Genomic DNA, 27,944 nt, shown 5'->3' with positions numbered 1-27,944 from the left:
TTTTATTTAAGAACATAAATTTGAATCTGATAATTTTCATGTATCACAAAATATTTAGAATCGGTTTTTTTGTTTGTTTTTTTAACCATCTAAACATGTAAAAACTCTTCTGAGCTTGCAGGTAGCTCACTGGTTATACAAAAACAGGCAGCATGCAGCCTATTGTTTGCCGACCTCTGGGTTAGACCAAGGATTAGAAAAGGAAGTCAGAATCACCCAATTTATTCACCCAAGAATGCCTAGACTCCCTTTTGTGGGTAAACTTATTTATTTTCCTGTCAAGATTAATCCATTTGTAAAGACCCAAGGAAGCTCTTATCTTTCTCCTTTATCCAACATACATAAGCAAACAAGGGCATGTCACCAAAACTGTTAGCTACAGGGAAGAGAGTTTCTTTGCACCCATGTCCCTGATCATAATTATCCATAAAGTAGCACAGGGTTTTGCAAACTCTGGCCTACAGCCTGTTTTTGTACGGCCATGTTAACTAAAATGGGTTTTCACATTTTTTTAAAGGAATGTGAAAAAACAAACAGCCGAACAGTATGTGACAGAGACCATAAAATCTAAAATATTTAATATCTGGCTCTTGGCAGAAAGTCTGCCAACCCCTGAACTAGAGGCTGCCCTGATAAACCCTCTCATATGAAAGTGGACTGCATACTACAATTTATGTTTCTCTGGTCTTTATTCGTTTTTCTTCAAATATCCCTCAAAGTGAAACAATCTTTATTCTTATTTTCCACAACTACCAAAAAGCCAGCGCTACCTCAACAAACAAAAAAACATGGAGACTTTCTATGATCTAAGATCACTTTCAAGTGATATTCTGATATAAGTATCTTTTCAAGTGAAGAGGGAAACATATTGGCATCTATTGCGCTAGCTATGTCAGGTAATCACAATTTTCTCATCAATTTCGGGAGGTGTTATTTTATCCTAGTTTTTGCTACTTTTTTGTGTGAGGAAATCAGGCTCAGATTATATAATCTGCTCACATTCCCCAAAGCCAGTGTACGATATAGTTGTGTCTACCCCAGATTTATCTGATTCTAAAGCCCATGATCTTTTCAATAATCAGTGTTTTTCCAAACTTACTCATGTATCATCTTCATATCTGTCCATCACCTGTACTGTTTAGTAAACACTTCTTTAGATTTACTTATGTTATAAGCCTCATCTTGGGTAATACAACATCAAGGAAATCATGCATTTGGTGTACTAGTTATGTATTTTTGTAATACAGTAAGATCCATGCATATTTACTTATATAAAAATTATTTTTCCTGGACCGTCTTGTATACCACATTCTGGAAAACAAATACCCATGGTGAGCTAAAGACACTTCTTTCAGAGTCCTACCTATTCCCTCTTTGAGCTGTACCTCCTTTGGAAGAAAGGACATTGCTCCAGAGCTTCAATTTTTTTCTAACATTTTCACAAAGCACGGAGCATCAGGTACATCTTGGCACTATGACTTAAGGTAGAGGTCAATGCCATCCTACTCTACACACTTCTTCTGGGGGTTTCACTTACTGGGTGCAAAGCACAGGGAGATGCAATTGCCAAATTATGTTGGGGCACATCCAAACCCTGTCCCAGTAAACAGGAGAGCAGGCCTGAAACATACTGGCTTTTGTACTACTTATCTTTCCTCATCCTCACTCACAAAGGAATACATAATAATCAAAAACTGCTGCAAATTTATCTTTTCTTCATTAGTAATACCTTATACTGTAGAAGCTATCAGGTGTGTTATTAAAAGAAAAAAATTTAAAAATTGCTTTTGTAGATAAAGCGGTAATTCAAATCATTGCTGAGGATGGAATATTTTATATGTATATTTACTAGTTAGAGTTTCTCCTATCTGAATTGTATTATGATTATTTGTCTAGTTTTCTATAGGAGTGTTTATTATATCCAAGCATTATCCATGGGAAGTGGATAAAAGCCCACTAATGACTGACGTTCCACTGTGACACTGAATCAAGACATCTTAGCCCAAGAATCGCACACATTTGATTCTTCTAATTCCCCTTGCTCTGACCTCACACCTACTAAGCAACCTACTGTTGTTTATTTGGCTTCCCATGAAGGTTACTGGAAAAAATCTGCTGGCCCTACCATGGAACGTTCAGATCCCTGTGCCAGTCCTTCCTCTTTGTAAATTAACAAACTGGTCTAATAAGTAGAATTATAAATGTCTATTAAATATAATTAGCATATATTAGCTTAGAATGAATGCATGTGCCTTTGGCGGACTGGTAAAAGCTGGCTTCTGATTTGTACTAAATGATTGGCACTGGTCTAAAATATATTCACCCTAAGATGCCTTTTGGGAAATAGCTAACCACTTGTTTCTCCAATCAGTATGACCTTGAATCACAGGTGAAGCATGAACCAGAGCTATGCTTTTTATAATCTGTAATTTTAATGTTTTACCAACTACTTTTTTAATTCTAGAGATTTTGAAGATTGTGGTTTTTCTAGGTATATCATGTTACTTGCAAAAAACCTATTTTTTACTTTTGTTTAACACATTAAGAAAACTTTCAAAACCAATGTTAAATAATAAAAGTGATAGCCTTGTTTTACCTCTGAAAATGAAAATTATTTAATTAAATGATGAAATCTAGGGATTTGTTAAGTTTAATTCTACTTAAGCACCTTATTGTTAATTGTGCATGAACTATGGCACCTAAAGAAGACGAAAGTTTGCAGTACTAGTTTTCTATATTACTTTAAAAACTTTGTTTTGTTTTCTCAAATACAAAACCAGTGTATCATCATTACAAGAATTTAAATCTTATCGATATTAATCTTTAGAAAATGAAAGCAACCCATAATTTTATCCTTATACAATTAAAGTATAATCCTCTATGGTTTTCTTTTAGCATATACTGATTTTTCCCTTTGTTTAAAAAAAGTTATATTCTGCATAGTTTCCCGATTTGCTTTTTTCATGTAATTCAAGGTCAATTCCTATCTTTTTAAAGACTATATGATACAGATGAACTATGGTTTACTTAGTTCAAGCATCTATTGATGGACATGGGGTTGTTTCCAGTTTTTACTTAATACAAATCAAGTGAAAGTAAACATTTTATGTATGTTGTACATTCTTAGGAGTAGAGTAGGTTGGATTCCTAGATCTGGTATTGCTGGATCAAAGGGCATAAACAATCAAAACTGATAATGCCAAATTGTCTCCCCAAAGTGACTCCATTGTAAGATCTTTTCTTTCCTCAAACTGTTTAAGTATGCATATCATCTAAACTTTAACTCATACTTGAAAAAAAGAAATCGTTGTTTGCTTTATTAGTAAGGCTGGGCAAATTCTCATATGGTTACCAAACATGTACTGTGTGTGTGTACTGCCTGTTCAAGTTCTTTATTTTACTTTATGTTCAATCATACTGAATTCTAAAAACTCTCTGTAATTTGGCAATAATTGCCATGTATCTGTTAAGAATGCAAATATTTTTCCTACTAGCTATTTTGTGTTTTAATTCTGTTTATGGCATGTTTTAACATGTAGTATTTTCAATTTTTATGTAAACAAGACTTCTTATTTTACTGTTTTTGGGTTTTGTGTCCTGGTTAATGTGGTCTTTCACATCTTAAGGTGGTATCCACATAATTCTATGTTTTTCTTTAATATTTCTATGGTTTTACTTTTCACAATTAAACCATTAATCCTTCTGGAATGTATCTTGGTCTAAGGAGTGACGTAGGTTTTAAAGGTCTACCCCTCCATCTCCCAAGACAGCTAACCAGTTATCTCAATACCACCCATTCACCACTAATCTGATATGTAATTTTTATTATCAAATCCTCATGTATCCTTATGTTTCTTTTGGTGTTTTTCCACTGTTCCATGTATTGCCATATCTGCATCACATGGTTTTATAATCATTATAGTTTATTTTTATATAACAAAGGAAAAAAATAAATTCCTATTTGCTGTTTTTATGCCTCCAAAAGAGGATAAACAAAGATGAATAAAAATGGTAGGGGGCAGGTCTGTGATACTGTTCTGAATTATGAACTATGTATATGTATTAAATACTAAGAAATAAAATAAAAAATTAGTGTCTCTTTAGTATTTTAGAAATCAATAGTGCCAGTGTCTCTTATTGTTTTTCTCACAATTTTTGGGGGGCTAAACTCTGCTATTTTTAAATACCAAAATACTGTGGTTTTGGACACACTGTTATTTCACATGGAGTCAAGAGCTTTGTTTCCCCTCCCTGAATTCTCTCCCCACTTCTGTCTCCCCTAACACGAAGCCTGACTATCCTCACTTCAAAAGCACTTCAACCTTCCCTGTTTTATATTTAGTACTTGCAACTCTATCCCCTGCAATTCTAACCTATAATTATTACATAATTCCTTTTTATCCCCTGACAAACCTTAAAATCTATTCATATAAGAATGATCACAAACACTTTTCTTCATAAATGGAAATGTCTTGCAATCCAATATGTGACTGAAACAATCCCACCTATGGTCACAATATTCTGGCCCCTGAGCCATCTAACCTCAAGACTCAAATGATTAAGGACATAACCAGTTTAAACTTGCCTTTTCTTCTAGGTGCCAAATATAATTTCCTGAAGAAATTATAACAAAACTCCCTATCAACTCTCTGCTTCTCTTTACAGTCATTAATGTGGGCTTTGCTTTTCTCAAGGCTTTTCCTAGGTGCCTCTCCCTGGAAATAATCATTTCAGCTGGAAGAAGGAGTTAACTTCACACTGGGACATAATCTCTCCATATATAAAGGGCATAAGGAAAGCACTATTTGTAGGTCTTTGTCTTACTTCATATCCAAAATAATGTTTGTCTGTATTAACTAAGATATAACCATGAAAAATTTCTTTCCTGCTCCATTTGTGAAGGTTTTGGTTTATGTCTAGAGCTGTGCTACTGAATACAGTAGCCACCAGACACATCTGGCTATTTAAATTTAATTTAGTTAAATAAAATACAAATTCAGTTTCTTAATCACATTTCAAGTTCTCGACACTCACATATGACTAGTGGCTATCGTATTGTGGATGGTAATGCAGCTGGAGAATATCTCCATCCTCGTACAAAGTTCCATAGAATAGTGCTTATGTGGAGAACTAAACACTATGAGACAGAATTGAGTGCTTCGTGATTATACAAGTAATAGGAGTATAAAATATTACGAAAGTTGATTCAGCTAATGTAGATGGCTAAGTGTTGTATCCTTGCCTGCCTTCCTCCTTCTTCCCTCTATGTTTAACTTCTCTGAAACTGTGTATTTGTGTTGATGAGGAAGACAGTTCAAAAAAGGGTAGAATATCTATTATTTGGTCAGAACTGTTCGAATAGCTAAAATAGCTCCTCACATAATTTTTGGTATAAATCAGATACACACAATTACCAAGAACTTTTCTTAAGGTCAACAAGTCTTATCCTTATCAGGGAGCAAGGATACTAGAACTCCTGGAAATTCCCTCATATCTGATCATTGTCACTGCTAGGTTTTAGCTTTTTACCAAGTGCCATGACCCAACTGTGTATCATGAAATGGCCGATCTGAGCATATCCTTACCCCTCCCACCACCCATGTTGGTACTTCAGCCATATATACATATATACATACATACATACATACATATGGCTATAGATATAGATAACAGGTGGAAGGAACAACCTTTCAAATCTGAAGATACTCTAATCACTTACCAATAAGATGGTTTTTCTGGAGAATTATCCCTGACAGCTGTTACCACTTCCTTCTTCTTGAATAACGAAACCTAAGGTAGGTTCACATCTTATGCCCTACCTACAATGAATCAAAACCTTTTCCACAGGAAAGGAAGGGGATGTGATTGAGAAAGAGCACAAGAGTACTTCTAGGGTGTGGTAATATTCTATTTCTTGATGTGGGTGGTGGGTCCATGAACATTTCACTTCCCATGCTCTGAAACGAAACTACAGAACACTGGAGAGGATCCTGGGCCATCACTTACGAATTAAGACACACAGAGCTGGGAACTCTGGAGGTTCTGAGATAGGGGACATCTGGAGAAGGGCTACATGTCTTCCAAAGACTTATTAGCTAGAAAAAGTCATCCAAAGGGAGCATTCTCTAACAGCTCTCAAGCACATCCATGGAGAGACAATATTATTTATTAATTTGAGTTTTCTTCCTCCTTCATAATTCACTGATGGTTTTGTTTTCTATTTCTCATACATTCTTTTTCAAATTTCCCTTCTTCTTACTCACCTATTTTATGAGACTTACCTCCTAATTTACTCATATATGCACCTCTGTTTCACCCTCGCAAGCCCACTCTGCTTGCTCTTGGTGTTGCCAACTCCAAAGCACAGCTGGCGCTATAGATCTTGCCTTACCCTCAAGATCAGGGCTGGGGAAGTCCATCTAAGCCTGTCTCCCTAAACAGAGCAGTTTCTGTTTTTTAAATTCTGCTGGGCAAATGGAGGAGGACTTAGGCTTCTATGTACAAGAGTGATCAGCCCTACTCCACACTCCTTTATAGGCCAGCTGAAACTCTGGGCAGAACTAGTCAATGGAAACCAGTAAGTTGGTGTTTTCTTAATAAAAATAAAAATGTTCCCAAGAATAAGTAATATGTTTAAACATTCACTTTAAAAAAGAAAAAAAAGATTGTCTCTTTTTTTTTTCTCCCCTTTCTGAATGGCTAGGGGCTTAAAATAATTCAGTGGAATTTACTGCTCATCTTTTATACTTACTCAGCTTAACTAATGTTTCAGTAAATTTTTCACAGTTGATTGCAACTCGGCATAATAGATGGATGAATTGATGATAAGAAAAGAAGTAGTCTAGCAGCATACGATCATAAACGTCATCTTTGCCCTGAAGGTTAAAGATGATAAAATGGTTGCACTTAAATTGTATAATAAATTAAAGAGCATATTTTGTGCAAATGTAAAAAGTTTAACTAAAAAGCTGATTAAATATTTAAATTCTATAAGAACCTAGTTTTAAATTCCAAGTTTCTAGTAATGTTACTAAGATCTTAACTGTCACAAGTTTATTTTCAGTGTGCAAATGCTATCAATTAAAATTACCCATTATTTCTACATACTTTAATAAAGTAAAATTACTGTAAGATTTTAAAATGTGATACCTTAGCTCTACAGACATATCAAGAATGAATTAAATTTGATTTTTGAAATAGACTGCAAATTATTTCTGTAATGATTACTATAGTGTTATTTTTAATACTTTATCTTATAAGAACTTAAGTATATTTAAGATCCAAAGATAGTGGGCAAGGAAGAGTTTGAATGAAGTGGGGTGAAGAAAGATAAAGGGGGAAATTTGTTTTAAAAAATGTTAAAACTAAAATAAATTATCCTGTGTCAATGTACCTTCTCTCTATAATCTAGAATTAGCATTATTTTAGAACAAGCATTAGAGGACAAATACCAGACTACAAATGATGATAAATCTAACAATCGTGATATAAGGCTTAGGTCAAAGGATTATAATTAAAGGGCAGTAAAAGAAGTCATTGATTACATGGCCAAATTTAAAAAATAGTAAGTACCTAACTTGACTTTTCAAGTTTAGATATATGACCCAGTTATGACCCAATTATAATTTAGCCTAGTGAAAAATTCTAATAAGGCCTTCTATTAGGGTTTTTTTGAAGGGAAAAAAACTTACTACTTGTGCTTATTGTTGATTTTGCAAATATTCAACCAACATTTCAGAGCACTAAAAGGAAAAAGTCCAAATGAGTCTAATCTTTTTAGGATCCACAAGATGGTCATTTAAGTCTAATATATTCATAACTGCCAGTGGGGCAATTTCAAATTACTGTGTACTACAGAAATATGGTTTTCCTGGCATCCCGACATACCTTACTGGTTTCCACCATTGTGGGCAAGAGGCACATATTGAGTTCAGGGCGCGGAGGCCGAATATTGCTTTTCCCTCCTATTAGCTTGATATTTTCTCGACAAGGGAAATAAGGTCCAAGAGACACTAAGACATTAAAAGTAAGTGTACAATAAGAATAAATAGAAAAAAATAAATCTCCATGTTTCAGTGTGCAGAAAGATTAAATGCCAACCGTATTCAAGTACTGTGCTAAGATGAATACGTACTTGGTATATTACTGTGATGGTAAGTACAATGGTTGTGTTGTAGAAATGGAACCAAAGTGTGAAGAAAGTCATGGGGACTCAAAAGCACAAGTTCCTTGAGGACATCTGAAAATAAAAAACACAATTTGTGTATTAAAAAACTGGAGTATGTCTACCTGTTACTTTCAAACTCATAAACCTTGCTGGAGTGACTAGTTGCAGTGTGATAGCTGAAAAATTTTAATGAGTCTAAAACATTAGGAGAAATTTTATCTGATGTTCAATCAAATCTGCATTAGCAGCAGAGTTACTAACCACATTAGGGCTACCATTTAGAAACCAAAGTATAAAACTATTTATTTGCATATTATTTATCCAAGAGAAGCATCATGGAGAAGTACAATTAATACACAGTGGTTACATATCTTCATAAAATCAACCAGAGCAGCTTAGAAAGAAATCTAAGGTTTGAAGTTCTTTGGATCTGAGAGACAATCTTTAGTCTACTTTTAGTGTTTCATGATGCCAGCTAGACTGATTCTCATGCTCACAAAGGAGTATAGCTCATGATGACAGGCTACTGGCAGAGTTTCTGACAATCAGAGATTACTCATATACCCCTCCTCTCTTGCTGGAGAGGTTTAGGCCAGTAATTCCAAGACTGATTGCTTATATATGATAGCCAACTGTCATTTTGAAAAATTGTAAATAAATATAGTCTCTAAAGATGATTTTTAAGTGGCTTCTAAGGCAGTAAAAAATTCAATATAAATTTAAAATGGGGGGAAGGTCCTTTAATAGGCACAAATTATCATTTTATTATAAATATGCAATCAATAAAAAGGTAAAATAGTCAGGAGTATAAGAACAGCTACTAAGAAGTATCTTTAGGGAAAAGAACTCACAGAGAAATAACCACCACTGCCTTTTACATTGTCAGTTCTACTTTGCATATGCATAATTCTACCTTGCTTATACAGGGTCAGAAGATTTCGGAGCTGCAAGAGATCTAAAGATAACCTATGGTCAAAGAGCCAAGATATATTAAGTGACCTGCCCATGATCAGATAATTATTGGCCACATTAAGGAATAAAACTCGATTTTCTTAGGATCTGCTGGCCAGAGTACAGATGTCTTCCAAACCCTACAGAACTTAACAGTAATTTTAAAAAAAGTCCCACAAAAATGTTCTTCCACTGGGTTTTTATACGGGTATATTTTCTAAGTAACTTACCGATACAGGCATTTCTAAGTTCTGGAGGGCTATAGGAATTAAGAAGAGTTAACAGTTTATGGGCAAATTCAATTCGTTCCTGCCACTGGATTAATGCTTGTTTCACATCTGCAAATACAAAAGCATACATAAATATGCCATTTGAGAACAAAATTCCTCACAATTATTTTCTATTATAAACTACAGAATGCTAACACCAAAATATTCAAATTAATTATATAAACATTTTGGGTGAAAGCTGTGACTGTTTTCATGAGATGGCTACTACTGTTAAACCTGCTAGATTTCTTAAAGCATATTTTTAGTGATGAATATATCCTATTTTCCAGGAAGTTATATGAAATTCAGAGTTTACACTATCTTACAGGGACACAAAAGAGGTATGTTTTATAGTTACTTCTCTTGAAACTAAAAATGATCTAATCTAAGCTATGAAGTTTCCAGCTTGGAGAACCTTCACAAAATACTCCATGTTTTACTGTGCTTGGAAATGTTTTCCAGTCTCCTAAATCTTGACACTTACAGCATGCCTGCTTATTTTTCAGGTAGGCATAAAGAAAATAAACAAGAGCATTCCAGCCTTTTATCAGAAAGTCAAGATAAACATCTCCTCATAATTAGCTATCATCAGCCCCATATTCTCTACATGAACTAGAGATAAAGAGAAATTCTCTGAATTACAGGGTTTAAAAGCCTTATTTTGCTCTTTAATAGTTAAATTAACAAAAAATAAGAAATAGGAATAACCAAACCTTTTCTCTGAAGATATGGGCGTGTAGACTTTAATACCGATAGGAATATTGACAGAAGTTCTACTAAGTCTCCAGTCACATGGCAAGCTGTGGCTTCATGATACATCATATGCAGCGTGTTGAAAGACTACAAGTGATTTAAAAAAATGGAAAACTTCATTTCATTTTTACTTTACTGAGCCACAAAATGGAGGTGCTCATTTTCTATACAGATGTTTTCAGACTCAGACTATGTACATGTATATGAGCATAAACAAATGTATTTGCTTTCTATCCAAAAGTCAAATTCTCTCATTCAGCTCTTTTTAAAATACAAAACAGTCCTCACTCTTCGGAGCTCTGATATTTTGTCTATTCTGTTTAGTTTGGAGGAATAGTTTGTTTAGTTAGATTTTTCTTTTTGTTGGGTTACTGTTTGCTTGAAGACTATAAGCCTTAGAGATTACAAAGCAGCAGGCAAGGACAAAAGAACAGGTAACTAACTGCTTTAACTTTCCAGGGCTTCTAGGGAAAGACAATGGTGACATGGCTGTCAGCCATATTCAAAATAGTAGTTCTGAATAAAGTAAAAGAGCTCAAAAAAGGCAGGAGTTCCTTTAATTATATTAACGTGTTAAATCTATTAACTCCTTTAACGAAAGTAGCTTAATTAAATCCTTAGTTTTTCCCTATTTCATTTTATGCCACAAGTACCTTTTATCTAATCCTCTCAATTCCCCATACTCTATATACTATTTAGAATTCAAAGATCACAATTTGTAGCCTAGAATCTGTAGCAGTACATAATCTGAACAACGTACTCATGAGGCACTTAACCTGTAAGCTGTCTTGTTCACTGATGTGTCCCCAGTGCCTAGCACAACGCCTGGCACAGAACGGACATTCAAATTATCTGTTGAATGAAATTCTCACTACTCCTCTTCACATACCTTTTGTTTTAGCTATACAGAAATTCCTGACACTTCTTAAACACAACCAATACTTCTTTGCTTCTGTGCTGATTAAGTCATTTATCTAAATGCTCTCCCACTTACCAATGCAAGCTTAAATTCTTCAAAGTGTAGTTTTAAACATGTTGTATTCCTATTCTATCATACTATTAACTACAGGTAGGAAAAAAACATCCTACTCCTTAATCTCATGGAACCCTTAACAGGTATACTCTTTCTTCTTATCTCTACTAGTAGACTAAAGAGTATAATGCACCTCTGTGGTCTTAAAATCATCTCACAGTTGTGGATTTTCAAGAATTATGGGAAGAATGAATGGCTGATTTTTACCACCTGTAACAGTCTCACTGGCTTCCTCTGATGATGCTAATCTCAGATTTTGTAACTCTGTCAAATAAGTGAGCTCTTGAGAAATTACGCGTTCTTGATTAAATCATACGAATTTCTTATGTTTCTATCTTTACAAATGAAATGAATAAAACCAGTTTATTTAGAGTGGTTGTTCTAAATACAAAATAAGGGAGAAAGTATGGAATTACTATGGGAAAAGAAAACAGCACCTTAAAAATTATAACCTAATTATTCTTGGAATATAAATTAGCATTTACTGATCTGTATAATTAAAATCCAGATAACTGTAAAACAGTCTAGAAGTCCTGGTGAGAAAATTAAAATGAAATAAATCTACAGTAAAATACAATAAAATATTTACCTCGGTCATCAGGATCAACCCTCTATTAAATACAACAAGAAGTCTGTCTTCATCAGATTCTAATAGTATTCTGAAGGCACTAGAAGAATATTTAAAGTACAGTTTGAGAACTCTGAACCAGAACAGAACACTTCGGTGATTTAACAAAAAAAAACCAGAATTGTTAAATTACTTTCCTACCTACAGAATAGATACTACTAAATCTATTTCTTAGTAACTCAATAAAAGGAGATAATATAAATAAGAAATCCTCTAAGCAACTTAGAGAACAGTTATGTCTGTTAGTATCTCGTCAACTCCTAATTATCCGCAATGGTAAAACAGAGCTGTGATGGGAATATTTTTAAAATTTCAGTATAAATAATGTTTATTTTTATAATGAGTTTATCTTCTAAATTATGCTAAATTCTGGATAATAATAAAATACACCTGTATTATCAAAGCACTCATTAGCTGGGTATTGAGGAAAAAAAGAGTAATATTAGTGCAAATAAAATTAAAAACATGTTGGCCTTATAAATAATTTACTCTTATTAATAGAACTTATTTCAGTATTACGTACTGGAAACTGCTGTTATATAGTATGACTAGAATAGAAATCCTTTCACTTCAATCAGATTTTTTTTTCTTTTTTCAAAAAAGAATTAAGAAAGCTCCAAATCTTTTTTTTGAAAATAAACTTCAAGTAGTAAATCTTGGGGAAAAAATGTATTCAAAATTAATGTCGAAAAATTTTTAAATCCCTCTAAGGAGTCCTAGCAAAAGCTTAATTTCATTTTGTGTATTAATAAAGATTTAAATTGAAAAGTTTTCTGAAGATGATAATCTGAAATAACCTTATCTTGGGTTGAACAGCTTAAGATACTATAGTGTTCAACAAATAAACTCATAGATAAGGATGACAGAATGGTGGTTATCAGAGAATAAGGGGGCAGGGGAAGGATGAAGAGGGTAACGCAGGTCAAATTCACGGCGACAAAAGGAGACTGAGCTTGGCGCGGTGAGCACAATAGAGTATATAGATTTTATATTATAAAGCTGTACACCTAAAATTTAATGTTATTAACCAGTTAACCTGATAAATTTAATTAAAAACATTTTTTTAAAGATACAAAAGGACCGCCAAAAAATATGCATCTAATAAAGGATATTGCCTCCAAGTTTTAGATGTAATAAATACATAGATTCATTTTAAGAAATTAACCTGGATTCTATTTCTACAGTTAAAGGGTAATAAATGTAATTTGTAGCAGTTCCTTCACAGCCATTCAATAAACTTCTGTCGCTCTAAACAATGAATTAAGTTGGAAAGATCATGTTTTGTTATTTTGCCTAATTCTTACGGTTAAAAAATATAGGTAGATCTGGGCTAAACGGAATGAGAAACATATTAACAGTGAAACTCATCAAAAGATAGAGAAAGCTGTTTCTGGAAGCCCCTGGAACAGAACTGTTCAAGCATAAGTTTGGATGATTGCTACAGAGAAGAGGAGTCAAACTTTAGGTGGAAGATTGTACATTAAGGTTCTTTCCAATCCTAAGATTCTATGATTGCGATAAAACACAATCCAAAACCAAACAAAAACAAAACCTGTTCAAAAGTAGCTAATTTTCAAAATATAAATTCTTCCAAGGTAACTAAATGCATATATGCTTCCCTAATAACCTTAAAGAATTGTAAATTTTCAGTTATAAGTAATTTAAATTATTATTAAGTATCAAAAGTATGGTCCCCATACCCTCACCTGGAAAAACTAAACAAAAAAAACACTAGAATAGATATTTTTACCTTATTAACGTAGTCCAGCAGGAGCGGCCATCTAAGCAACGTAAGTAACAACTTATGGTTGTTTTCTTAAACTGTTTAATATCTTCTAATTCTTCTTCTCTCATATCTGGCCTCTGAGCTATAAAAAGCTGCATCAGGTTAAATAGTTCTTCCACTGCCTAAAAAGGACAAATAAGCATTATAGTGATCTTTTAACCCTGAAATATTTTAGAACGTTTGCATCTCATTTCTGAATGTTATGCTCATTAGCCAGCTCTTAAAATTATACAAATAAATCAGATTACACTACCATTCAAGAATAGTTATAAAATTAGCAACGAATTCTATTTAAGAAATACATAATTCACTAAAAGAAAACCTTAAAATAAAATTTCAGGAAGATTAAAAACTACAAGTAAATACAGTTCATTTTTAGTCTTAATACTGTTCAAAGTACTAAGTTTTGTAACTTCACATGTGCACCCAGAGACAAACTACTATGATCCTTTGTTCCCTTTTCTTTAATAAATAAGAAATCATTACTTTGTCACAAAGATTTTACAGCTCTCAATTACACCTGAATTAAGACTGTTTCTGAGAAAACCCTTCTATGCCAATATTTGGAATGATCTTTCTCGACCGATGATGGTTGGTTTGTTACTCGGCAAAAATTGATTTAAGCATTGTTTCCATTAAAATCTCTAATAAATTCCACAATAAAAGATGTTACATTTCATTGACGTCAAGGGCAAGAAACAACAGATAAATATTCTCACTCGTCCAGCACTCTTCAAAGGTACATTTAACTATAGACATATTTATTAACTAAATCAAATATTATGTGAATGTGAAATAAATCCACATCCACTGAATCTTAATAAAGCCTGTCATGATCCTAAATCAGGCTGACGCTCTCATTCTTTTCCTTCTGTATTATAGCCTTGGCTTTGAACCTTTTCTGGAACTTAATACAATCACTTTCTTTACTTTATTATAGGCATTCTAACTTCTTCACTGGAAATTAGGTTATTCTTTCAGGGTGAGAAATTCTAAACAATTCACTACATTATGCCTAAACGACAGGAAAGAGAATACCTATACTTAAAATACCCTTTATTGTATTCTTTTGATTGAACTCTTAGATGTTGAATGTCTTGAAAAAGCTCACTCCTCCAGTCCCACCTTCCCCTATTTAGCAAATAAGTTCTAATATTAGCAGTTTGTGGCCTCTGGGTTAACAACAGCTTTAAAAAGGGTTCTGCCTTCGATCTCTCTTCTTGGATTTATACCCTCTTGGTGTAATTTTCTGTTTACAACAGAAAAACAGTGAAAAGAAATATTCAGGAATGACAGCTTTACATGGAGGAGGTAAAATTTAATATGAAACCTACAAATTTTGTTCATTTGAATGTAGTGTGAGAAAAAAATATTAGGGAATATTATAACAGATAAAATACTGTCTAGCTCACAGCTTAGCGTAACATATAGATCTTGATAATAAATATCTAAATAGTAAATACTTCCCAAAAACTACCACAAAGCTTTTTCATTATGAATATATGAATTCATTAAGAATATATTTACAAAACCAAATTCAAATAGGTAAGTTCCATTAGAGAGAACATTTCAACATCAACCTAAGTATCCATCTACTTAAAAATTTTATAATCATATAGCATTTTACACATACATTCAAGAAAATATATGTTAAGCCTATAAGAACAGTTAAAGTTAGACTATACTCCTATATTTTGTCACCGTTTCCCACAAGGGGAAAAACAAGTTATTTCCAAACAATTTGAGGATACAGATATAAGAGTAACCAATTTTACTCACTCCAGGATATTGGCTGGCATGTGGTGTAAGATTCTTAAAGGCCCACTGGATGTTCTGGTGAGAAGCCAGTTGTCGTGTGAATGCAGGAGACTGCTCACAGCAGAGCCTCAGAATGCCGTAGTAGGCAGGCAGCATCCCACGGTTAAAAAGCACCACATCCTGATCATCATGGTCAGCAAGGATGTAATTGAAGGCAATGTTCTTGGTTACCACGGGGTTCTGAACAATAAGGCGGATATTCTCTGGACAGTCAGCACACACATTGTACCAAAATGAAAGCAAAGCCTGTTTATTGTGATTTGTAGCTATTGCTGGCTCAGAAAGTTTAGGCTGGAAAAGGTTCCACAAATCCATGAAATATGTGGAAAACATCAGCTTCTCAGTTTTGGAAATTAAACAATAAGTCATAAAGCTAAAATAGGGCACTAGCTTTGTAGTGCCATGAACAGCAGCATCAACATAAAGTTTGGCTCTTGAGAGCAAACCAAGGAGCACGTTGTAGACCTGATGCAGGACTACTGTTGTGTCTGGACTGAGTGGAAGGTCACGGGTTGGGATGTGCAAAGACCTTGTTGACCGGAACATCTGGCGGAATGAATTGCTTGGTATAAGGGACACCAGAAGATAAGCTGCAGCTATAAAATGTAAAACAAAACTGTCAGATAGAACCTTACAAGATATAAAATAGACTGAAGAGCAGTCATTAAACACAAAGCCACTCTTCCCTTTAAAAATTTAAATAAATAAAAATTAAGGGACACGAACATTTATTATCTTTCTGATCTACCACTGGCCCCATAGGAAGATACCAAGGAATGATGAGAACAACAATTGTGTTAGCAGAAACAGGTTTCAATCGCTTTTGCTCAACTTTCCTAAAATGTAGAATTTTCCCACTTATCACTTCTTTTCTTCTCAGGAAACAATATAGTTCAACAGGAAGAACATAGCATTTGGAACCAGAAGACCTATATTAAGGCTGTCTGACATGGTCAAATCATTTACTTAGTTTTAAGGTCTTAGTTTTCTTATTCTTTACAAAAAATGGTAAATTATTTTGTAATAATATACTGCTAATGGTAAAATGTACTTACGTTATACAGAGAGAATGAGATCTTCTAAAAGTCCTTTGTAATATAAAAGATTATATATATGACAATTATAGAACATTAACTTTGGAAAATCTTTACGTCTTCTAGGCTAATCTTGCACACAAAAAAGAATCCCTCCTTCATTCAACAAACCTGAAAAATGTTATTAAGTGTATGCTATAAATCTGAGAGGTTAATGACTCATTAGCTGAGTCCATCTGTAAAAGCAGTTACTATGAGCAAAGCACCGAGCTAAGTACTTTATAATATTATCTCATTTAATCCTCACACTCATCCTGGATGTAGGTGATATTATATAAAAAAATCTGAATCTTGGAAAGGCAATGACCGAGGTCACATAGATAAAGAGGCAGAGACCAGATTCGGCCTTGGGAAATGACGACGATGATGGTAATAGTAAAACGATAACAAGAATTGCTAACATTTATCGAATGTTTACTATTTAACATTAAACGTTGTACAGAAAAAGACACTCCTTTTTTTATCCCCACTTTCTCTCAAGACTTGAAACAGTAAGACAGCCCCATATTACACAGCTAGTGGCACAACTGGAATTCAAACCTAGATTGTCAGATTTATAAGCTAACACTCCTAACAACATTCACTACAGAGCCTCCTCAAGGTCTTCAATTCCTTAGTTTAACTCTTTTCAATACACCTACTAATTCTGTCTCCCACTATTCTACCTATAATTTGATAATTTCCATTGTACTGCTAAAGCAAATAAAGTCAGTGTTTCTAAAATTTATTGTGATCTATTTTACAGATTTCAAATTAAACTTTATTTCTGCACAATACTCCATTTCTATGTATTTCTTCACCTACACAGCACTCTGGAAATCTATTTTCAGTTAGGCTCAATTTGATATTTGTTTCAAATTATAAAAGTTGGCACGTAGTTATCATCTTGATCGATTTTTGTGTAATACTACAACTGAGAAAAGTCTTTTGTGATTTAAAAAATGTTCAGCTGAACTTAGAACAAATCTACTTCCATTTCTATACGGCAACTCTTCAACTATTTTAAGACACCAATTATGTCTCAATTTTTTTTTTTACTCTGAACATTCTGTCATTTCTTAAAATTGTTTTGTAGGATTTAAAAGTATCTCTAGTTTTTCTTCTACACATGTTACTCTAATTCTTATTGGAAGTTATATTCATCCTATTCAAATATTTGGGCTCTTTTTTCAAGTTACATTATATAAAAAACACTTGTTGATGTTACTATAATCTTCACTATTATAATTTTAAAATGATGCATTATAACAATTTACTTTCTAGCTGAACATCCAGCTTTTAATTTTTCTCAACTATAAATAATGCTGTTGGGTATCCAATACACTGGATGACTTACTTAAACTGGAATCCCTGAAATAGTATTACTAAGTTAAACAGGGCAAAAACATTTTAAGGATCTTGGTACATACTGGTAAATCGAATGCCTTTCTTAAGGGTAATATTAACTTACAATGTCACTGCAATATATGAGAATGCTGTTTCCTAAGCACTGTCATGAATATTAGGTGTAACAGCTGGCTAAAACACTTTTTTTTTTTTTTGTTCAGGTTTTTGAATTATTTTATGTTCAGAAGTCAGGGCAAGAATGACACCAAGATATGTCAGCTCTTACAAATATCCAAGTACTGTGAGGTTCCCTATATTGACAGGAAAAACAAGCCTATAAGCAGAGTGCCAATGCCAACCCATGTGCACTCACCACTGAAAGGTGTTTGCCTAAGTAAATCTTTTATTTTAGAATAGGTAGAACAGACAGTTCCCATACACCCCTTCCACACTTCCCCTATTTTTAATATCTATTATTACTATGGTACCTTGGTTGTGTCTATGGAACAAACACAGGCACATCAGTATTAACTAAACTTTACACTTTAGATTTCAAATGTTCTTTTTATATGGTTCTAAGATATATTCAGTTGTTATGTCTCCTTAACTCCTCTTGGCTGTGACAGTTTCTCAGATTTCTCCTGCATTTGATGACCTTGACAGTTTTGAGGTCAGGTATTTTTGCAGAATGTCCCTCAAATTGGGTTTGTCTCATGTTTATCATGGTTAGACTCAGGATACAGGTTTTTTGTGTGGAAGACCATGTAAGTCAAGTGCCCTTTGCATCACATTATATCAAGGGTACATACTATCAACATGAATTTTCAGGTATGATGTTAAACTTAACCACCTGGCTGAGCTGATGTTTGTTAAATTTCTTCACTTCAAAGTTATTTCTGGGATCCCCCACACTTTATTCTTTGAAAGTCACTAAGCTCATACAAAAGGTGTGAGGAGTTATACTCCACCTCTTTGAAAGAGGATGTACATAAATTATTTTACATTCTTCTGTATGGGAGATTTGTTTCTTCTCCACTTGTTTATTTATTCAATCATTTATTTATGACAGTATGGACTCATGAATAGTTATACTTTGGGTTACAATCCAGCATTATGTTTTTTTTTTTTTTTTTTTTAATAGAAATTGTTCCAGCTTTGGCCATTGGGAATGCTTTCAGGTTGGTTCAATGTTCCTTTGACATGCCCTCTTCTTTTGGTTTTACAAGATGTTCCAGGATCATCTTACATATTCCTTGCCCCAGTCTTAAAATCAGCTATTTTCTCCAAGGAGCCATGATTCATTTTATTGGAGAACAATATTTAGAAAAAAATATCTGTGTGTTCGATGTGCTTGTTGCTACTGGAGTGTCACTGATTCTAGGCCCTTTCAGTAGACAGCTAGCAAATATCATTTTGATGATTAAATTTGAAAGAAATTTAGAATATTAACTACTTTGATTTTTATTTCTTTGAACACTACCAAAAGAGAACATAGTTTATGTTTGTTTATAGGCGATTTTCTATTGTGTGAAATATCTATATTCTGTATTGTCACTGTCTTTCAAGATGTTTATTCTCTCATAAACTGGGTATAATGAAATGTTTATCATTTAACTCTCAGAATTTCAGTGAATATTTTCTCAGCTTGCTTTATGTCTTTATTACTACTTTACTTTCAGCCTTCCCCAATTACTTTTAAGATAGGATTTTCTGACCCTTTACTCTTTTTACTAATGCTAATCATGCTTTGTCACTCTATTAAGCAAAAAAACAAAAATGGTAGTGGTGGTGATGTTACCCAAGAAAGGACATAGTTTCCTATCCTTAAAAAAACAAAAACATTGTAGATATTTGTAAAACATTGCTACAGGTTTCCAAATACTAGTATGACTCTGGCCTTTAAGAACAATATCTCTAAGAGCCTTTGCATTATACGACAATGGGCATATTGTGGTCACCTTAAAAACAAAACAAAAAAAACCAAAACTTATAAAAACAAATGGTTAAATTCTAAATATTTGACTTACAAGTCCTGACTCTAGGATAATTGTGAGCCAAAAGAAACCGCTCGACCCAGTTTTCCATATTCTGTAGGACCCAGCTGTGTGCCAGTTTATTTCGGGGTGTCTGCACTGCTAACCAATCTAGACATTGAGAAGGATTGTATTCAATTACCTGTAAATAAAATGACAAGAACAGAATATAAGGACAACTGAATGAGCAGATACTTTTTTACTTAATTTTGGTATAATCCATTAAACATTGAAGCCAAAAGAGATTTTTGAAAGGTAGAGCCTAAAAATAGTTTCAACCATGTTTTCCCCCATTTTTAAAGCTATTTTTTTTTTTTTCAAACAGTAAATGTTCAGGAAAATTTGTCATTAATTTACAAAATAAAATTACAATAATCAAGCACTCTAAGATAGGACCAATAAAAGCCGCCAATGACTTTTAGGTCTTAAGTTTGCAAGTTTATTTAAAAGTGCTTTCAATGCCCTGAAATTTCTCATCTTTACTTTTCTTATTGTTTGTTCAATCTGTTACAAGTGAGAATAAAATCTAGCTCACTGTGTACTGCTAGGGAGATTTTTTTCATGGGAAAATGGAATTTTAGGAATTTAGAATAGGGGTTAGAAAACTATGGCTTATGGCTCAAATTCTGTGGTATGCTTGTTTTTAAGTTTTTACTGGAACACAATCATACCCACTCCTTTATGTATTGTCCATGGCTGGTTTTATGCAAAAAAACAGCAGTTGAGTTATTCCAACAGAGACAGTATAGCTTAAAATATTTACTATCTGGCTAGAGAAAAAGTTTGCCGACCTTTGGTCTGGAGAGTGGGCTTTTCCAACACTCGCTAAGGACAACTTTTGTGACCTCAGCAGTAACTCTGAAAGAAAGGAAGCAGCTGGTGCTTCCTCTACTATTTCTGTCAACTGCTGAAAACACCTGGGTTTGTATTTCTAGGGTTTCTATCACTTTACGTAATCTTTTCTTGAGGGTAGGGCAATGAGAACCTCAGACTGGCTGAAGGCTGTTTATAACTCTAGGAGAAAGTCTTTCAACATCTGGGAGACTGGCCAAGAATTCTGTTTTCTCCCAGACCTTCTGACTAAAGCATCTTTTCTTCCTTCAAACTGTGACTTACTAAATCCACTTTGGATTCCTCAAGCAGAAAGAAACTGGTACTTATAATGACAGTAACTGTATTAGACAAAATTCTCAGAAAAGTAAATCCTGAAATATCTGCTGCAAGACTTACTTCCCATATCCTCTGCAGAATGTAAGATGCAAAGGGAGGCATTCCTGGAGGTCCACCCGCAAACTCCATTAGCATAGTCAACAATTTAAAGAAAGGATTGGCTGCCTGTAAAAGACATACAAAACTATGTATTTAGGTCTATTTGAACCCATCCATCTCTTTCAGGAGAAAAGAAACGCATCTAACTTTTGTTATACATCACATTTAAATCTGCTGTGTTAGGTTTACAGAGCTTAATATTCCTGCATATGAACTTGAGCTATGATAAAGCAGCAGGATCAGCTGGGGATACAAAGTCAATTGCATGGGAGCCAAGTATAACAGAAAACATGTATTTTTCTGGATGTCAATTTGGAAAAAAAAATTGAAACTCTTGTTAATGAGACAACCATGTTTACATAAAACTTTATATTAAAAAATTTCCTATAGCAACCTTTGATCTTGTGGTATAATTTATTAATATTTGATGTGTATTATCAAAGTCGCTGCAGCATTTCCACTTTATAAAAATATTTTTGTATGATACTGTATTCTATTTTCCATATACTTTCCACCTATGCAGTGCTCTCGTTAGTCTACTTTTTCTTGGGCAAAATTATGATATAAGCTTAAAACTAACTATTTTAAAGCTTAGTAGGTGTCACTGATACGTTGAACTTATATGTAAACTTATATTTGAGAAAATTACATTTGTGATAAGACATAAAGAGCTAATTCAGTTTATTCAAGTTACATACTTAAAAATAAGCTAACATGTTATGGAGACGACCCCCAATAAATTTCTTTCAAGAACAAATTACAAAGGTTCATTTGAAAATGCTGTCAAGGCTGGCAGTAGTTTTAAAAACACGAATTAACAAATATCTACATACCTCAGGAGTCAATTTAGCTATTGATGTGAAAAGCATGGACACAATCTAAAACAGAAAGAAGAGACTTTCAGAATATTCTTTTTAAAATTAATAAGATACCTGTTTTAGCCAGATTCAGAAAAATAAAATTAACAAAAAAAAATTAAAACTGTTTCTTAGCACTTACATGTTCTGCAAGTCGATTATTGTATCGACATAGGCTGAAAATCAGATTACAAGTTTGTCTTATATTGATGCCATCACGAATATGTTGAAACAAGAAGGGAAATCCCTGTTAAAAGCAAAAGTTGTTCATTTAAAAACTGTCATGTTATTTTTTGAGACTATCAAATGGTCTAATAATATAGAAAAGGTATTACCTTTCCTCCTGTTAATGCTGCCATGTCAGTCTGTGATAATGTCAAATGCCTGAAAGAAAATATTAGTGGAAATAAGTTTTTTTTCCCTTTGTACTACTTTATAGTTATCTGTATCATGAAACATCAAAATTGTCGATTCAAATACAACTATACCAAATAACCATCATAAAATGATTTTTGAACTTCTTGCTAGTCAGACTTGCTTGCCAGACATATTTTAGACAATTTTTCAAGATTCCGGGATTGGTACAGAGAAGCTCAAATCTACTTTATTTCCATTTAGTTAATTTACTCTTTTGGTATAGAACAATAGGATAGGTCTAACGTAGAGTTTTTTTTTGACATGAGAATCTTCAAAACAAAATGAACTTACAAGAAATACTAGAGAGTTTCACTTCCCAGTATAAAATCATTTACTGTATATTTCTTTTTAAACTTATTATAGAAAACTTTAGTACAAAAATAGAAAGAACTGTGTAAATATTCCATTATTCAGCTTCGAATTACCAATTCATGGCCAGTCTTATTTCTTTTGTATGTCCTAATCATTCAGTGTGGACTATTCTGAAGCAACTATAGATATTTTATCATTTAAATCCTTAAATCTCTAGCAGATAAATTTAAAAAACATAACCACATTACCATTATTCACACATAAATAATCAATAATTCCTTACAAGCATACAGTATCCACTGTACAGTTTCAAGTTTCTAAAACAATTATTTTAATCTGTGTGAATCGGGATCCAAATAAAGTCTTCTGCTGCAATTGGCTGAAATATCTCTGAAATCTCCTTTATACTACTGGTTTCCCCTCCGATTTTGTTTTTATTTTGCAGTTTATCTGTTGAAGAAAGCAGGTGGTTTGTCCTGCAGAATTTCCCACATTTCCATTTTGCTGATTGTACCTTTTTGGTGGTGTTATAATATGTTCCTATGTCCCTATATTTCCTGTAAACTAGTAGTTAGATCTAAAGACTCGATCGAATCTAGGTTTGAATTTTTAAGCCAAGACAACTTTGCAGGTGGTGGTATGGATTTCATTAGGAGGCACATAATGAAAAGTTATCTTTCTTTTTGTAATGTTTTCAGCCAATGATGATCATTTCCTATGTCCATTATTTGGGGTGCAAAATCTTGATATTCTAATTCCAGTATTACATGCTCATTAGCTCAAATACCTCTTTGACGACGAACTACCTCTCACTTACCATTTGGTTGCCACGACGTATAATTCTTTTAGGTAAACATAAATGCTTAATATCATTCCTTTAATAGGTTTCCAAAATTATGATCTGGTTTTCTAATATAACTCCAATGGTTGTGAGTTTCTTAAAATTTTGTTTTTAGGTATCATTAGGAACTCATGGACTTAAACATCTGTGTTGTGTTTTAGTACACTTATAGTTATTCCTATTATTATTGATGCTCGGGTTGTCCAATGTATGACCAGTAGAAACCTCCTTAAATTGGCTCTTGATTCCTTTTAACATTTCATTAGACTTTGATAGCCTCTTTGCTTTCTAAAACGACAGAACATTCTCAACTTTCCATTCATTTCTTGCCCAAGACATGAAACTGGCCATATTTCCTAGGAATCTTGATGTTTTCCAGTGGGAAATGGTATCTAGAGACAACGATCTAGATGCCAGAGGCACTCAGTGACTGAGTTGGATGCGATTTTTAGGACTTTTCAGAAAATGGAGGTTATGCAATACGTTTTTGTTTGTTTAAGACAAAACTACACGATAAATTCTACCAATATTTCCAGATTCAGTTTTAAAGAAGTTATGTAAAAACTGTATTTTATATTTGTATTTTTCTTTTGCTGGAAATCTTGGTTTCTAATGATATTAACAATTACTTATTTACTTTATTCTGTAATATAAAAAATTTCAGAATAATAATTCCAATTATACTACCAATGATAGTAGTCTAGAATAATTTTACAATTCTTTTTGTTCTGTAGGTACATCCTACTAGCAATTTACAGTTAAATTAATGTGTTCCAAAGTTACTTTGATTTCTCTCCAGTGGTTATGCCACCAGCTAAATATACAGTTAGGTTCCTTTCAGTCTGTTTTTGATTTTTAAGGTTGCATTTTATTAATTTACTTATAATTATATTAAACATTTACATGATTCCAAAGTTAAATCTAAAAAACAAAATAATGTCTATTCAAAGAAGTCAAGCTTTCATTCCTTTACCCTCCAACCTGTTTTCCCGTTCCCAACCACAGGAAACTATTTTTTTTTTGTTTTTGACTTAGACTTCAATTTAAAAAAATACAGTCAATTCTTGTTATTTGTAGTACTTATATGCTAAAAGTGCTGCAAACAGTGAATTAGTGAATATTCAATCATTGCTCATAGGGGAAATAGAGGGTTAGGTTCCTGTGATCCCCAGTCACAACATTTTTGTCAACTGATCAAAATGTTACCTTGTTTTATGTCAGTTTTTATTTAAAGATACCTTGTTTAATTAATACACATTGTTCATTCATTAGCACTGAACTCATAGGGAACAGCACTATGTAGCTCATAGCTGAATGAAGCTTATCTACTATGCGTATTTTCTAAGGCATACTATGGCCTTCTTGAGCTTAGGAACACAGACAGCACTTAGCACTATGCTTGGGGGCCACTTTAAAGAGCCAATTACCAACAAGAAGCATAAATGTGAAAAATGTGGCATATACCATGGAAAGGACATTTGTTTACAATATGAGAACTGAAACAAGAAGGTAGAGTGTCACCACATTTGATCTCAGCTGGGAAGGTGTATGATAGGCAACTCAATTTTTTTTGCTGCTCTGCACATGTACATTTTGCAGTCCATGAATGACTATAAAAGCTCCTTGAGTACTGATTTTGGGATTACTAATAAATTTCAGCAAGTAGGTGAAATCACAAATAGGACACACACACATTCACTCTCTCACGGCCTCTCCTTTCTTAAAAAGTAGCATATTTAAAAAATATATATTTTTTTTCAACCTTGTTTTCACTTAGTATTTATCCTAAAGTTTCTCCAAGGTAATACAGATATACTTCATACTACTTTTTTTCCCACTATAGAGTACTCTATTGAGTGGATGCCCTGTTTTTCAACTGGTTCCCTCTTGGTGGACATTTCCAGTCTTTTGCTACTACAAACACTACTTGAATAAACAGCACTGCACATACATCTTTCTATATTTTGGGGATAGATTCTTAGAAGTGAAGTTGCTAAGTTAAAGGATGAATGCACATATACTTTTTCTAGATATTTTACTGTATAATTTCTCCAATGTGTATTTCTAACATGACTCAGACAAAGTATGAGTTTGGTACAAAGAATCAAAATACTTATGCTACAAAAGTTGATGAATAGTGGTGTTATTATTTAAAAGGAATTAAATAACAAAAGCTATTGAATTAACAGTGGTGAAACAATTATGTAAAAAGAATTAAACCAAACATGCTTTAAGCATTTTGAATGTTGAAACATTTCACCTTTCTGAGCGAGACTGTTCAACCAAAAGAGCAACTAAAGCTATCATTTTTTCAAGAGCAGCTGGCCTGTACTTTTCTTCTGCCAGAGAGAGGATATCTTCTTCCTCCTCCTCTTCTTCCCCTTCTTCCTCTGACAACACTTCAACTTGAGGCTAGAGCAGAACAAAATCCAATTTTAAAGTAATATTAGTTTTAACATTACCTTGAGAGCATATAACTTGATTGTTTTATATAATTATCCAGAGTAGATGGTGGCAGGAGTTGTACCATGAAAAACAACCACTCAAAGGCCTAACCCTAGCTTTAAAAGTCTACACCACATTCAGGACAATTTTAGACCTATTAGGCAGAATTGCAAAAGAGTAATGATTCTCTATACTATGACTATTTATACTTTATACCTAAAGGGATAAATCCTTTCACGATTTCTTTTTTTCTTAGAGGTTTGCCCCTTGGAAGATAAATTAGGATCAAAATTTATATGAGTATCATAATACAGTATTTCCTATTTAATAAAACTGCCAGTTATACAAATTAAGGAATCCTTATTTGCAGTTTGCAGATAATCCAAATAGTAGGTATTTCAAAGAGATATTCATGTGGACTAAACTAGCAGCCATATAGCCTAGAATTAGACATTAACTGTCCATATTCTGCAAAGCATTATGATATCATGGTTAAATAGTTTAGGTTAGGAGTCTGATCAAAAATCAAAGCCCAAGTCACTGTGATCTAAAACAAGTTAATGTCTTTATACCTCACGTTCCTCATCTATAAAATAGAGATAACAAAAGTACTTACCTCTTAAGGTTGCAAAAAAGATTAAATAAGATAATGCAAATAGAGCATTCAATCCAAAGTGATCATTACAGACAAATCAAAACTCATGTAATATTTTATGAATAGATCAGCTTATATTTTTTAGAAGACTCTGACAAATGTAATAGTAAAGGGCTTAAAAAATATGGCAAACAAAAATGTCCACCACAAACAACATGCTAATGATAGAACACCAAAGTAGGTGGTCACCATTTTGCTCAAATTTATTTGCTGTGTTCCAGGTCCTTATCAGTGAAATTTATTACGACTGTTTCTTATCTTGCTATATCCATCAGAAATATCAACCAAAGGTAGACCTTTAAAATAATCTATTAGGGCCAGAAGGGACTTTAAAGGGTCCTATAGCTAATAATTTCCCTGACACAAACTTGTAAACACAGCCTCTAAATCCCTTAGACAGAATTGGACTTACATTTTCAGGTCCTTTGGTTCCCATGTAAAAATGTACCATTGTAGATATGGCTTGCAATGAAAGCAAAAACTGGCTCTAAAGACAAAAATACTGACTTAAAATATGATATAAAAACAACTGTTTTAAATACTGAAAATAAGTACATAATCCCAGAAATAAAGAAAATATAGCCTCACCTCTTCTTCGCCCATTTTGGCAAATTCATAAAGGAAGGCGAAATACTCTGTAAGATGTTTACTGTGAGGTTTTACACCATGTTCCATAATTAGTAACAGAGTTCTCACAAATCGAGTGACACATGAACGACCTCCAATATCTTCTACTGAGGCATCCATATCATCTGACCTGAAAATACAATTTAATATACATTACAGAGAGTATGAAGTCTGGAGACAGAAATTCTGGGAAAAGAAATATTTTTTAAAAACTTGAATTTATCTTTCATTTGTGTAATAATAAATACCAATTACAATAATATAAGTAGTTGGATTCCAATTATTATATCTGGCTAAATTAATCCAAACAAAAAGATGAAGTCAAAGTCCTTTGTAGAGGATTTTGAAGATGCACTTAATTAAAAATAAAACAAAAAGTTTTCTCTTCATGATTAGTATTATTACAGATTATTTTTAAATAGAATAACCTAAATATTTCAGTGTGGATAGTTAAAAATACTTTGTAGGCCGATCACCAAAAAGCTTAAAAATAAAATGTTCAAAGTTATTTCTTACCCATCTTCCATTCCTGGCTGTAGATAGAGATGAGCATGTACAGGCCTAAGTCTCTGAATCACATGGATACACAAACGCTGAAACATCTATAAATGAAAAAATACAGCAACCAAAGAGCCAACTTACATCAGGTAACAAAGATACTGA

The 27,944-nt window shown here is 33.3% G+C and overlaps 1 protein-coding gene across 8 annotated transcripts in view; it reads right to left on the bottom strand.

The window, feature by feature from the left end:
• USP34 (ubiquitin specific peptidase 34) overlaps positions 1 to 27,944 on the bottom strand; it is a 214,788-nt gene that overhangs the window by 6,552 nt on the left and 180,292 nt on the right. For 7 of the 8 annotated variants that reach the window (XM_023532842.1, XM_023532838.1, XM_023532841.1 and 4 more), the window contains 17 exons: positions 27,798 to 27,883; positions 27,243 to 27,411; positions 27,067 to 27,141; positions 25,815 to 25,966; positions 22,320 to 22,368; positions 22,127 to 22,231; positions 21,961 to 22,005; positions 21,089 to 21,193; positions 19,853 to 20,000; positions 15,367 to 16,001; positions 13,552 to 13,709; positions 11,763 to 11,841; positions 10,101 to 10,227; positions 9,349 to 9,456; positions 8,135 to 8,239; positions 7,888 to 8,012; positions 6,752 to 6,875 (listed from right to left, as the gene is read on the bottom strand). In XM_023532842.1, the coding sequence (XP_023388610.1) occupies positions 6,752 to 6,875; positions 7,888 to 8,012; positions 8,135 to 8,239; positions 9,349 to 9,456; positions 10,101 to 10,227; positions 11,763 to 11,841; positions 13,552 to 13,709; positions 15,367 to 16,001; positions 19,853 to 20,000; positions 21,089 to 21,193; positions 21,961 to 22,005; positions 22,127 to 22,231; positions 22,320 to 22,368; positions 25,815 to 25,966; positions 27,067 to 27,141; positions 27,243 to 27,411; positions 27,798 to 27,883 (2,395 nt within the window). The remainder of the gene's footprint in view (positions 1 to 6,751; positions 6,876 to 7,887; positions 8,013 to 8,134; positions 8,240 to 9,348; positions 9,457 to 10,100; positions 10,228 to 11,762; positions 11,842 to 13,551; positions 13,710 to 15,366; positions 16,002 to 19,852; positions 20,001 to 21,088; positions 21,194 to 21,960; positions 22,006 to 22,126; positions 22,232 to 22,319; positions 22,369 to 25,814; positions 25,967 to 27,066; positions 27,142 to 27,242; positions 27,412 to 27,797; positions 27,884 to 27,944) is intronic. The other variant, XM_023532844.1, reaches the window with a different exon arrangement.

This window comes from Pteropus vampyrus, unplaced genomic scaffold (assembly GCF_000151845.1).
Source record: "Pteropus vampyrus isolate Shadow unplaced genomic scaffold, Pvam_2.0 Scaffold91, whole genome shotgun sequence".
Taxonomy (NCBI): domain Eukaryota; kingdom Metazoa; phylum Chordata; class Mammalia; order Chiroptera; family Pteropodidae; genus Pteropus; species Pteropus vampyrus.
The sequence above is the reverse complement of the archived record's forward strand: the minus strand, read 5'-3'. Positions and strand labels throughout refer to the sequence as shown.